General features: G+C 48.8%; 1 protein-coding gene across 1 annotated transcript in view; it reads right to left on the bottom strand.

Moving 5' to 3' along the window:
- Positions 1–13,340: 13,340 nt before the first annotated feature.
- Positions 13,341–14,489, bottom strand: part of LOC119458770 (myosin regulatory light polypeptide 9) — a 32,731-nt gene continuing 31,582 nt past the window's right edge. Inside the window, exon 7 of the mRNA XM_037720635.2 lies at positions 13,341–13,621. Coding sequence (XP_037576563.1) covers positions 13,520–13,621 — 102 coding nt within the window. The 3' untranslated portion in view covers positions 13,341–13,519. The remainder of the gene's footprint in view (positions 13,622–14,489) is intronic.

The raw sequence follows: 14,489 nt of genomic DNA, 5'->3' as shown, positions 1-14,489 counted from the left end.
CACACACTTGCACACTTAGGCTAGACGCAACACAATACAAATCAGATGGGTATTAACAAACACAAGAAAATAATTCACGACAAGCACTAAGAGTCCAACACGTAAAGTACAAAATGAAAAGGAACACTAAGTGTCGAATCGTATTCACCGTGCTGGTCTTGTCAGACGATCTCGGCATGGCTCGGGGCAAATCTCGAAGAAAGAACTTCTTCCGGAAATGCAGACGAACTCGTCGACTAGCTTGCCGGGGAATCCCCTTCTTCCGCAGACGCTCGGTCTTGACGTTACATCACTTCACCGGTGCGAACTGAACTGTACTCTGATTCTCGCACCGCGGTGATATAGCTTCCGCGGGCATTCTCGAACTTTCCTATCGGAGTCGTGATCTCGTAGCATGGCCAAAGCCTGGGACTCTTCTAGTCATTTCTCGTACCTTCAACCGCCGCCGTCGAACCGTTGTCGAGGGGGGGGGGGGGTGATGACTCATCCCGTTGGCGCACGCTCACGCTGTAGCAATCTCTCTTGACTCGCCGGGCGAGAAGGTGTCTCGGCGCGCGCGTGTGCTCTCTCTCTCTCTCCGGTTAACGTCCCTTCGTCGATGCTCTTCTAGACGTCTAGGCGCCGTTGTTCGTGTTGCTGTTTGAGGCGTATGCGCTCACCCCCTCTGTTGAAGTTGCCGCAGGGCCGGCGTGTTCTTTCGCTGGCTTGCGTGACACGCGGCGCGTGCTTGGTTTAAGCGCTCTTTTGTGACACTGCCCCCACTTTAAGAATGTTATGCAATAATATTCAAGGAAACACAAAAGAAGCGCGCACAAGAGTCCACTACTCACGAGTCCGTAAGTGAATAAATCAGTCTACCACAATTCACACGTCACTTCGCTCGCGATACATCGAGTACAAACACAAGTCACACAGGTTGACTTGGACTACACAATAACACATCTCTCGCGTAACAATTACACTTGTACTATACAAAAACACATATCTCGCGTAACAAGGCAGAAATACAAAACAGCAGGTACAACAGGTATACAAAACTATGACAGGGTAGCTTACACAAACAGAAACACAATATGTCCATGATGCATAAATAAACACTCGGTGCACTCAATCAAAACGCTGTGCACCACAGATAATCGTCAACGGTTCTCAAATTTAAATTTCTTGTCCTTGGTTTTTCGATGGTAGGGTTTCGAATTGTGGTTATGAGTCCCGGTCGGTTTATTTTCGGAATCGGGCGTGGAAAGGGGTTGGAAAGGCCTTGTCTGAGCCTTTGCTTGAGCTCGGGTGTCTGCTGCCGCGGTGTTCTCGTCAGTTGCTGATGGATTTCCGCGAGCTTCTTCGATCGTCGATGATTCGATCTTTGGTGATTCCTTCAAAGGTTTCGGGTCGTCTGGGCCTCGAACTCCCTCGACGTTACCTATGATTGAGCCATACAGTGGACTGTCCATACAAAGAGCAGTGACATTCCCACTGTAATATGGGGTCTCGACCTCAATCTTGGCTTCGGCAAGCTTCCTAGCCGTACCATCGACCAGGTAAACTAAACTGGTTTCACCCGTGAACTCATTCTTTGACTAAATCCCTCCGTACTATCACTGTGCTGGTGCCGGTATCTCGTAACGCCATGATTGGTTTGTCTGCCATTCTTCCGACAAGCACAGGCATTTCCTTAACGGGAAATTCTGGGCGTTGTGTCATCACCGCATTAACGACCGGAATTCTTTTTCCGTCTCGGAGTTCGACAATGTCGGCGTTTACGTCTTCTTGCTGTTTTGGCGGGGCATACACACAGGATGCTTGAGGAATTTCCTTCACTCCGTTGCGACATGTATCGTCTTTGTGCCCAGTTCGCCCACATTTAAAACATTTAACATCATTGGGGCGCGTAAAATTGCTCCGGCAGTTGCTGGCACGACGGCCCAGTCGGTTACAAAGATAACATCTCGGGACAGGTTTCTGAGGGTTTCTCCTTTCATCGGATGCCGGTTTCTTTGCATCCTCTGGCTCCTCCTTTTTGATATTGGAGAGATTGGTGCCTCCCTGGGCTTCCAAAAATTGGTCTACCAATTCCAACATATCTTGAAGTGATTTTGCTTTCCGTTCTTTCAGATAGAGCGACAGGCTCGGGTGGCAACTGATGCGGAATTGCTTCTTGATCAGAAGCTCTCTGATCAAGAAGACGACGACGACGACGACGACGACGTTTCAACGCAGACGTGGTTTCCTTGAGTTCCTTGGAAATTGCTCGACAGCAACGAAAATCTCGCCCTTATCCGGATATCGCCCTTATCCGGATATCCGGAATCCGGATACGAAGCTTCTCGGAAGCCTATGGGGATCTGCGGACTCTGGTGAGGACTCTCCTTTGCCTTGTCCTACTGTTCATGCTGGTCTAATAGACTCAAAACACGCATGGCTGGCGCTTAGGCCTAGTGCGGCCGCGCCGCCGCGCTCGCCCGACGAAGAAGTGTTTGTGCCAGATGTGAGCTCCTCATCTGTACCTTCCACTGGACTGCTGCTCGTGACAACATCCATGCCAACTATGCAGCAGCAATGTGCAACCGATAGCTCGAAGACACAAGATGCAACACCGAAGGACAGTCCACTTCATGATGTGAGTGTGAACCTATCCGCAACCGTGCCGACGGACACTGGTGACCCTATGGACGTGCAGCCCTCTGGCGGTTCGACGAATGCAGCCAAGCGAGGTCCCCCCGTCAACGTGCTTCAACAAGACGCCATCGCATCGGAGCAACCGGCAAAAAAGGTAAGGGCCACCCCAGACAATTCCTCCACGCCCTCTCCTACGCCCGCTCCCTCTCAGTCTTACCCTACGCCCACCCCTTCTGAATCCTATCGAGTTCATATACGTCCCCTTTCATGCTACTACTTAACTTCAGTAGCCACAAATTATGTCCAAAGGGTCATCGACCAATCTCTAGAAACAACTGGATACAAAGGGTTCGCAGCATATAAATCTACCAACTCAATCACTGTGCACTTGGCATCGCTCAGTGATGTGCAGAAAATGTGCACTTTAACATCTATCCCACTGTCAGAAGATCAGCACCTACCTGTGCAGTGCTACTTTGCATCGGGCCCTAATATACAGAGGTGTGTTGTCTATATATATGGCATTGACCCGGAAGACACCCCTGAGATAATATGTCGTGAATTGACGTCCACGACACACAGGGTGCTCGCAGCTAGATTCATGGGCAAAAGCCGTACTTGCTTAGTGACGGTACAGGGCCCCCAATGTATTCCAGAACGGTTTTACTACTATGGTTGTATATTGCGACCTAAACCCTACCTCCCTCGGGCGATTTTCTGCTACCGCTGCTTTTAACGTGGACACATGCAGGCTTTTTGCTCACAGGGTACTATTGATCCAGAAAAGCTCACACCAGAAGGCCAACCACGATATTGATGTGGCTTATGTAAATCTGATGAGCACGATATGACAAGCACAAATTGTCCGACTAAACAGAAGGCCACAGCACGGATACGAAAGGCTATACCAAAAACAAGTATAGTAACAACTCACAATCGTTATGAGGTTCTTGCAGAAGAACCAGAGATGCTCATGGCAGAAGAAGCAGAAGCCCCAGAAACACAACTATATTTTTCTGCTCTTAAACGTGGCAAGCAGTCGCAGACAAAGAAGCAGAAATTACCGGAGCCGCTGTATCAGTCGGATGATGACCATTATGACATTGACGCTCGGATAGACGCACTGGCCAGAGAGATTTTAGCGACTACGCAAACATAAAGAATTGGTAATTCTGCGGCGTCAGAAAACAGGACCAACACGTAACGCATCAACCAGTGCGAATGCCACTGTTACGCCTACATGCTATGCTACATGTATGAGCACTGCTTATTCAAGAGCATAATAAGCTATGCTCCCTGTCCAATTTTAATGGGTATCATAACCCATCTATTAGACATAGACGTGCTATACAATGGCTTCGGTTCCCGGAAAAGCTGCAGTGTATGTATCATCGCATATTGCTCACACAGTGATTGATCTGGAGCCATGGTGTAGTGGTAATCAAGAAGTGAAGACTCCTGTCATTCTAGTGTCATTCTACGCCAGACCACAGCGCATTCGTTTGAACTTGGGGTGAATAGCCCATCTACGGTCTACGTACCCGGGAATTCCTATTCTCGTGGGTGGAGACTTTAATGCTCCACATACAGAATGGGGGTACAAGTACAACTCCTGAAGAGGATGTCAAGTTAAAAACGTCATGAGCGATGCCACTTTTACACTGTTGAACCTTCACGCTGTGGCTACCTGTGCTGTACCCGCAGTATCTAGAACACACGCTCCAGACCTCACGTGGTGGTTGGGCCCTGGAATGCCGCAGTGGCGGGTGGAACCAGATACATGGGGCAGTGATCATATGCCAATAATAATTGGTTTGCGTAGAACGTGCATAAAGAAAATTCGACAACGAGTAACAGTCACGCATTGGGATAAGTTTCGGGAATCATCGATTGATAAAGTACCCTCAGAGCCCTCGGAAATTCTTCCCGCTTTGCAAGAACTGCTCCGGAGTAACACCACTGTAACCACAGTTGACGAGGAACAACCTCAACCGGACCTCGATCTTTTGCAACTTTGGGCAAAGCGACGTCAGGCAGAAGTGTATGCGTCGAGGAATCCCGATGTACCAGGTAGCCGTGCACGTGCTAACCATATAGCGGCGAAGGCGCGTCGGCACGAAAAGCAACTTTCTCGACGATGATGGTATGAGTGGTGCGAGAATCTTGGATCGGGCATTGGAAACAGAGCACTTTGGCGTACGTTTCGGTCAATGGAACGCGGTCATAAGCAACCTGACCCTGCAGCGAGCGTTAAGTTAGCGATGCAAAGTTCGCCACATGAATTTGCAGAACACGCTGCTAGAGCGTTTTTCCCGAAGTGCGATCACGCGTCACCTATAAACTGCCCCGAAATTGATGAGTCTGATGAATCCGTAATATCCAGCCCTTTCAGCATGGCCGAACTAATAGCGGCGATTGAAACTTCGCAGAAACGAACAACACCTGGACCCGATGGTATTCCTTATGAAGTTTTCAAGAACATGGAAGGAGCAGCTCTCGACGCACTTCTTCAGGCTAATAATAAAGTATGGGAGACTGGAAACGTTCCACCTGACTGGAAGCATTCAATTGTTGTCCCGATTCCGAAACCAGGAAAGTCTCCAAATAACCTGCAGTCTTTACGTCCAATTTCACTAGCCTCAACTGTCTGCAAGCTCGCTGAAAAGATGTTGGCCACACGTGTTTCCTGGTGGCTTGAACGCCATGATAAATATCATCCTGCTCAAATTGGCTTCCGTTCTTACTTGGGAACTGAAGACGGTCTTTCTATCCTATCAGACAATGTTTTACAGATTACACCACACAGTCACGCTGTGCGCACAGTAGTAGCAACAGACATAACGAAAGCTTATGACAATATAGACCATGAAATCATTATTGCCAACCTCATCGACCTCGGACTTCCACCGCGGGTCATAAGATTTATCTACTCATTTCTTCATAATCGCACATTTGCGATTAGAGTAGATGGAAGGCAAGAAGGATACTTCACATCGAACAGAGGAGTCCCACAAGGTTCGGGTTTAGCTCCTCTTCTCTTCAACGTTGCTCTAATACCTCTAGCCTGGCAACTGCACCAGATTCCAGACGTGAAGTTTTTAATCTATGCGGATGACGTCACTTTGTGGTCCGTGCATGACGATATATCTCGACAAACTCAACAGCTTCAAGAAGCCCTTGATGTTCTGCACAACTACGCTCGGAAAGCAGGGCTGGACATTTCCGCCCAAAAATTAAGCGATGTTGTTGTGGTCAACAAGAAAGGACGCACAAGAATCACGCAGCACCCTTTACATTTAAACTCGGCGCAGTGACAATCCCTGAGGCTTCTGAGGTCCGCATACTGGGTCTCGATATTCACCAGTCCGGCAGTGGTGCACACTGGCTCCGTAAAATCAGACAGACTTCTACAAAAACGCTTCACCTCATTCAGCGCATTGCAGCAAAAGCAGCTGGAGCTCGTACTGACGTAACTCGACGGCTGGTACGTGCAGTCTTGCAGCCACGAATTTTATATCAGGCACAATTTCAACGGCTAACTTTGGCACAGTTGGCACAGTTAGAGACGATTAATCGCGATGCTATGCGCACAATCACAGCACTACCACGCATCACTCCGATACCAACCTTACAGGAACATGCTCAGCTCCACACAATTGCAGAGCTAATTTTGCAACGTGAAAAAGCACGTGAAATAAAAAAGCAACTTGTTCCTGCTGTCGCTGCGTTGCATGTTCATTTTCAACGCGGCTCTCGGATTGACAATCAGCCCTATCCAATGCCTCCCTGGGAATTCACCAGCATCACAACTAATAAGCCAACCAAGTTACGACGCAGCCATACAACAGGTATTATTGACGATCACAATATCATCGATGCATCATGCGCTAACACCTGCAAAGTCTATACGGATGCTGCTATTCTCCCAGACGGCGGGAGGACATCATTCCTCAGCACTACGCATAATTTGATCAACGGCCACCAGCGCTATTTATCTACGGAAGCCAGCGCTCTAGTAATGGAACTGCAAGCCATCCACGACGCTGTGCAAGATGCGACATCTAAGCTGCCTACCATCAAACAACTAGATATCTTCACTGATTATTTAGCGGCTATTCAGGAACAGAAGAAGGTTGACAAGGCGATGGAAATCTGCGAGACAATACACACTATGAATACAAAAACAGCTACTTGCGTCAAGGTACACTGGATTCAAGGCCATGCAGCGAACCCTCACAACATTGCTGCAGACCAGCAGGCACATTGCCCTCCTAATCCAGATCTTCCGTCTATTCCCCTCCCACCTCAACCCCTTAACTCGCTCCGAGCCCGTAAAAATTTTCTCCGGCAGGACACACGCGCTCTTATCCCCCCGCGTGTCTGCTCCCTCCCTCTTCACCTTACTAGGGCGGAGGAAGTTGTGCTTAGGAGGCTTCGGGCCGGGGTGGCCCTTACACCGGCTGTGATGTCAAGGTGGAACTGGTCGAATTTACCAGTGGGTGCTACGTGTCTATGCTGCTCCGTCCCTGTGATGGAAGCAGATGCATATCACCTATTATGAACATGTACTGGTTTACAATCGGAACGCTCGCGTCTCCTACTGCAAGCCGGCCTCCGCTACAATGTGACAACCAGCTATGACCGCTGGATGCATGATAACAAATTCCACAAAACACTGCTTCAATTCATACACAACACAGGCCTCGCAGCACACATATAATACACATATACATATCAAGAATTATGCCTTAACGGCAAGTCTTTATCGCAATAAAAAAAAAAGAAGCTCTCGAAGCGCACCGTACTCCTGTGCAGTCTCTGAAAGTTCGGTCCACCTATCAAAATAGTGGCTGAGCCGCACGGCAAATTGCGTAGCAGTCTCGCCATCGGCGGGCTTTCCGGTCCTAAACCTGTCTCGGAAGCCTTCTACGGTGAACCTAAATCTCTTTAGTAGAGCGGCTTTCACCCTTCCATAATTAGAGGCATCGGTTGGCGTCAGCTTACCGTACACACTAAGTGCTTTGCCACTCAAACACGTGCTCAACGCAGTGGCCATTGATCCTCTGGCCAATTCTGGCTTTTAGCAACTGTCTCAAATCTGTGCAAATAAGCATCCAAGTCATCCTTTCTTTCATCGAATGCCACAAGCAGCTTGCTTGGGTTCAAACGGAAGCTATTTTCTTCCCTTTCAGTGCTATCGACTCTTGGCTGGGCGGGAGCGTCTGTGCGCTGCTGCAAACGAATACGTTCGAGTTCTAACTCGAGCTGTCTTTGTCTTTCTCTCTCAGCTATTTCAGCTTCCCTTTCTTCTCTAATCTACCGCTCCTTTGCTTCTCTTTCTTCTTTTCGCTCCATCGCCTCTCTATCTCTTTTTGTCGCTCCTTTGCTTCTCTTTCTTCTCTTATCTGTCGCTCCTTTGCTTCTCTTTCCTCTCTTATCTGTCGCTCCTTTTCTTCTCTTTCCTCTTTTCGCTCCATCGCCTCTCTTTCTTCTTTGGCCCGTTCGGCCGCTAGCTTCTCTCTTTCTACAGCTTCTTTTTCCTTCTGGCTAACCTACTTCCGTAGTTTCATCTTCTCACCAAGATCCATAATGCCCTTCAAAAATCTAGCCACGTGCAAAAAATATCTGCCTAGATTTCAACTATCGAACTGCTCTCTGCACACAAGTTAGCGAAACGTGGTGCAACACTCAAAATCGTTTACAATAGCAACGTAAACGACCCTAGGCTCTTTCTCCATACTATGGACAAACAATTTGCACGAGAAAGGTCCTGTCTCGGACGCCAGAAATATTGTCACAGACCCCGTGAACAAGGTGCAGACGCCGGACCAAATTCCAAAGCCGATTTATCAGCTTGCGAAAATATTCCCACGAAAGCAAGGACAATTAAGAATGGGCCCTCTGGTGCGCCAGCGAAGGCCGGTTGCTGTCCAAAGACCGAGTCAGAGCCCAGAGTTGTGAAAACACAACAAAATATATTCTTCACACAAGGCAGTTACACACACACTTGCACACTTAGGCTAGACACAACACAGTACAATTCAGATGGGTATTAACAAACACAAGAAAATAATTCACGACAAGCACTAAGAGTCCAACACGTAAATTACAAAATGAATAGGAACACTAAGTGTCCAATCGTATTCACCGTGCTGGTCCTAGAGTCAGACGATCTCGGCGTAGCTCGGGGCAAATCCCGAAGGAACTTCTTCCGGAAATGCAGACGCTCGATGAACTCGTCGACTAGCTTGCCGGGGAATCCCCTTCTTCCGCAGACGCTCGGTCTTCACGTTACATCACTTCACCGGTGAAGACTGAACTGTACTCTGATTCTCGCACCGCGGTGATGTAGCTTCCGCGGGCATTCTCGAACTTTCCTATCGGAGTCGTGATCTCGTAGCATGGCCAAAGCCTGGGACTCTTCTAGTCATTTCTCGTACCTTCAACCGCCGCCGTCGAAGCGTTGTCGAGGGGGGGTGATGACTCATCCCGTTGGCGCACGCTCACGCTGTAGCAATCTCTCTTGACTCGCCGGGCGAGAAGGTGTCTCGGCGCGCGCGTGTGCTCTCTCTCTTTCTCTCTCCTGTTAACGTCGCTTCGTCGATGCTCTTCTAGACGTCTAGGCGCCGTTGTTCGTGTTGCTGTTTGAGGCGTATGCGCCTCCCCCTCTGTTGAAGTTGCCGCGGGGCCAGCGTGTTCTTTCGCTGGCTTGCGTGACACGCGGCGCGTGCTTGGATTAAGCGCTCTTTTGTGACAGATCTGCAAGTGCCAAAGTTGCGAGTGTAAATTAATGTTGAAGTCGCAAGTGACGAGGCAGTTGCTGTGCTAATAAGGCAGCACATTACATGGGGCCAACTAGGGCCGATGATGGTTTTCAGCCGGCACTGGCTGGGCAGCGAAGGCCCGCCGTTGCCACCGTAATGCCAGTGCTGGCAAAGCCACTGTAACAGGCGTCCAGCACTGGCCCTGCCTTGCCGGTGAATACCCGTTAATGTTACGCTGGGCGACGCAACTGGCTATCCCGGGCCTGCTATGCCGTTAGAGTGCCGTTATTCGCTGTACATCTCTAAACATTGGTTAAGAACGTCCGTTCAAAGCTATAGGCATTGCCACATTGTTTAGCAGTTCTGCTAGACCGGTAAATATCGGCCTGTCAAACAGAACGGCGTTTCAATATCAGTTTTCACGCAGCATTCGCTGACCATTCCTCAGTATATATATGTTATACAGCACGCAATATTTATTTGATTTTCTTGCCGATCACGCCAAATGCAATGAGATCACTCTGGTAATTTTTTTTGTTTCTCGCTAAATTATTATGTATGTTCTGCATATATTTTTTTCGTTTCATTGCGAAGGCTGTTAACTTTCGCGTAATTGTATTTATTCTGTTGAATCATTCGATCGGATATTGTTTACAAGTGGCGCAAGGGCAGTGCGTTATAACGCATGAATGTGCGCTTGCCATGTGAATCCTCTGTAGGCGCAATAACAAATTCGAGGGATATAGAATTAAAAAGCACGTGCGCTTACATATGCGTCGTGTAAATAGTGTTGCCGGTAGTGAATTTCAAAATACTGCATAACTTTGCAATAATCTGTACCACTTGCCAGTAATGCCGTTGCAAGCCGAATTTCTGTAGCGGCTGTGAATTTTATTGCGAGTACAATATAAGACCTTTTGGGTGTCTGCTCCCTATATTATTTTTGTCCCTATATAGTGACCTAGAATGCTATTCTAGGTCACTCTAGCGTAAGTGCGCCTACGTACATCGCTAGAGTGACCAGGTCTTCTACGTACATCGCTACGCTAATCAGGTCTTCTCGTGCAGAGCGCGCAAAATCGTCCGCTGCGCGAATCGAGACAAACGCAACAGCTCGCCCGCAAGACAGTCACCGGAAGGGCGCCACTCAGCAAAAACGGAGAGAAAAAAATTATGCATATCCCACGCACTGTAGGAATCGATGTAAGCAATACTTTCTGGGCTGCTTGCGTTCACTGACAATATTTGGCGGTAAGGTTGACGGCCTATACCACAGTCGTAATGTGATGTTACCTTGCGTGCAGCCCTTGTATTTGTCTACACGTAGTACAAAGAACACACAGCGAGACATGTTTGCTCGAGGCGCTGTTGTGCGCCATTGTTCGTAGTCTGCGAGAAAGTTAGCATTGTCATTCCCTCACACGGACGCATCGCATCGTGGCTGAAGTGTTGATTTGCTAGTGTTGCGACGCCGGTTACTTCAAGCTCGACCGGCGTTACTACTGGATAGCGTGGCGTTGTCGGCAGGCTGCAGGCGTCCGGTAGACCATGGCGACCAGGCAGGGGCAAGACGATTTCTAGTGCGAAACTTGCACAGTTTATTTCATGGTTGATGAAAGATAAAAAAGAATAGAATGATGAGAAAATACATGGCGGGGCCGCTTAAGTAGGCCCGCCAAAATCGTAGGCGGGATTTCGCTCACGCCGACGTCACGTGACAGGTACTGAGTCCAGTCGGGGGTTTGGCGGCTGCTCCCTCTCTCCTAGGTGACGTTTCCCGTGCTTGCCTCCGCTAACGGCGACTCGAGGGCCCTGTGGTACACAGTTCGTGGAAGGTGGACCTCCTCGCCTCCTGGGGGCACGCACACAAAGAGGCCAGTAATCACTGCGACTCGTCCATCAGATTGAGGACCACTCGAGACAACCATAGCAAATCAAGGTTTCATCCTCCGTTGGTTTTGCATGGTCCTCCGATAATCCCCACCGCACGGGGTGTCACACGTCAATCGTAATCCTTTTTGCACGAGGCGTCACACGTCAATCGTAACAGCAAAATTAGGGATTCATCCTCGATTGGTTTAGGCATGGTCCTCCGATAATCCCCTCCGCACGGGGTGTCACACGTCAATCGTAACACTAGACAGCCGCTTGCGGGTTGTAGTCTTGACGTCGCGGTGCTTTAGTGCAGCTTTGGATGTGCACGCCCTTCAACAGTTGTCCGCATGTACGAACTTGCACGGTGTTTATTTTTCAGAAACAGCACAAACGTGCCTTACATCATACCTCCAATTAAGATTTTCACACTTTGTCCGCAACTGTTGCCATGTCTAGAAGTAGCGTTCCTTCTTATTAAAGAGACCCCAAACGAAGCATGCGATCATCCCATGTATTCAAGTTGTCACGAGCAAAAGTGACTATTATTCACTCGTTTCTCGCCAAGGCGTTGGCTTTACGCATTTTGTCTCCACTTTCTACTATATCATGTCCCCTCTGGGCTCTTGCACCTGTTTCACGCAGAGAGTACGTATTGTGTCGCTGGCCAGAGAGTTCCAGAGGGCATTGTAATAACGACCAGAGAGCTCCAGAGGGCATTGTGGAAAGAGAAGTAGTTCTGTGTGAGGAAGGGAAAGGTTGGCACTATGTTCTGCAGCCTTTGAGGGGGCACGGCTCAGCGCCACGCCCACGAAATTCTCGCTGGAAAGGACTCACAGAAGCCTCTCCGTTCTCGACCACCCAGACGCGGCGTGCAAGACAGCGACAGCAGCAGTGGAAAAGTCGAGGGAAGAGGCAAAGGCGGGTTGGCTTTAAAAAAGAAAGAAGGCGGGGCCCGTGACGTATTCGTCACGCGATCCTCCGGCTCCAGTATGGGAGAACGCAGGGAATGGATTTCGCTCGCGAAGGCTAGATGAAGCAAGTGGAGCGAGTGTCTATGTTGGCGGTGACACTCGCCTCCTGAAATCATGGATTCGCGGCACTTCAAATATTTCTATCTCTGCTACTCATGAACTAATTTGAAAATTTCTTGTGGTAGAACACTCGTTAGAGGGCACGTAACAACTTCCAGCGTATGACCAAAATTTCCTATGTGGCTTGGCTTGGTGAGGATTCCTTTAAGTGACGAGCTGCGTCTAACGTTTGGAGGTTCGGTGCGTTACCTGACTGACATAACACAGACTCGACTGCTTCACACGCTTGAACCATCACTAACCTCGGCGTGCGTTTGTCACGCCTACCATGTGCGCCTAAACCCCCGCAGCAGACGCAACCAATGCGAGCCAACTAGAATTTACCGCTTGCCTATCACGTGACTAGGGCCTACTTTTCCCCTATATTTATTTTTATCTAGGCTTCAAGATAGTCACGTGACGCTCCCTTCTAGTTTATTCCTTGTTATGGTCGGCAGTGACGCTCGATGTCGATCCTACTGCTTACACTTACCTTTTGTAGGCACCCGATTCATGACAAACAGATGACAAGGTGGCAACCACGAGTGCTACTTCTGATGTTTCTTCAAAGAACACCAGCCATAAATATCTGCATTCATTCCCTATTCTTGAACAACGAAAAAAAGAAAAAGAAGAAAGCGCCCAAAACGCTTCTACCTTTTTGTCTTACGAAACTGTTATAGTGGGTTTGGCTTCTAACTGTAACAACCGAAGACGAATCCAAATTTACATGTCTCGTGTGTCTTCAAGAAACATCAGTTAGAAGTACCGCTCGGGGTTGTCGCCTTGTCGTCGGTGTGTCTTGAAATCACGCTGACAACATCTTTCAATCCACTATATACCAATCGCTATATGCGCTATATATTCCGCACTAAAATGATTTTAGCCACTCTACCGCAACTACTACGAACCTGTACTTTTCCCTTACAAAGAAAAAAAAAAGAACCATGGTGTGCGCGGCCGCACACCACAGCGTGGTCTTTCAGTGACGCGAATGACAGACACAGAGACATGCTGGTTGGCAAGCGGCACGCATCAGGTGCGGCCGCGTGTATTGCAGTGCGAAGCGAGCATCGCCGCGAGCGCAGAGCGCGCGGCCTCCTCGGCTCTTGCGGAGACGCGGCCTCAGCCGGAGCTTCGGGACGCAGCGTCCGAGCAGCAGCAGCGGCGGGACGGCGCGCAAAGCACGACGACTCATTCCTCGTCGTCCGTGCCGCCGCAGATGATCTTCACGTACGAGTTGATGTCGATGTTGCCGTCCCGGTCGATGGGCGCCTCCTTCAGCACCTCGTCCACCTGCGGGGCCCAGAAAACAGAGATTGTCGGTGCTGAGCGCTCGTGCAAATGGGTAAAGGGGGGTCACAGAAACAACGTAGACAATGTCCCCTAAGAAGCGAGCGCGCGGGGGACATCGCACAAAATTTTGAAGAAGATGCGTTTACGCGATTCAGTTTTGGTTGTATACTATGACGCCGCAATGAAACGCCAACGGGAAGAAATCACGGGCACCTCTTATGCGCCTGGTTACTTCAAAGGGAGATGTGTGATGGGGGCGTGACCAGACGCTAAGCCCGCTCTGGCCCCAAAATTAAGCATCTGTGAACGAATCACCTCCGAAAAAGCAAATTAGCCTTCCATAGTTCACTTTCTCGTGTTCGCGTTTCATTACGGCTGACAGTACGTGCTCACCGAGTTTCCCAACGTACCAAAATCATCTATCGCGTAAACCATAATCAATATGTTTGAGCGAACTGGTTGTTTGAAAGTCCCAGGTAGAATAAATCAAATTGCGATATTTAACGCCCAGAAACCGCAGATGTATTTATCAGGGACGCCATATTAGGAGGCTTCATATCAATTTCGACCACTTGGGGTTCCTTAACGAAATTTATTTCGCAGAAAGATGATAACTAGCTGAGAAAATAAGTGCCACCTTCCCTTTGTCATGCTCTGGCTAAACCGCACCGCCAGTATGTCAATGTAACGTCACTAATTTCAATACTATATTTTTGCGTGTTGGCGGTGTTTTTGTACCCTAAAAAAGTTATAAAAAGTAATCAATTAAGTTATTTGAAAGTTTATCAAAGCAAACTGAGGCTTTGATAGCAAACAAAATGTTTCATTCTTTTATTCGTGAGTCTCTCTCTGCCTTACCGAAGCGTAA

The sequence above is a fragment of the Dermacentor silvarum genome, chromosome 1, assembly GCF_013339745.2.
Source record: "Dermacentor silvarum isolate Dsil-2018 chromosome 1, BIME_Dsil_1.4, whole genome shotgun sequence".
NCBI lineage: Eukaryota > Metazoa > Arthropoda > Arachnida > Ixodida > Ixodidae > Dermacentor > Dermacentor silvarum.
The sequence above is the reverse complement of the archived record's forward strand: the minus strand, read 5'-3'. Positions and strand labels throughout refer to the sequence as shown.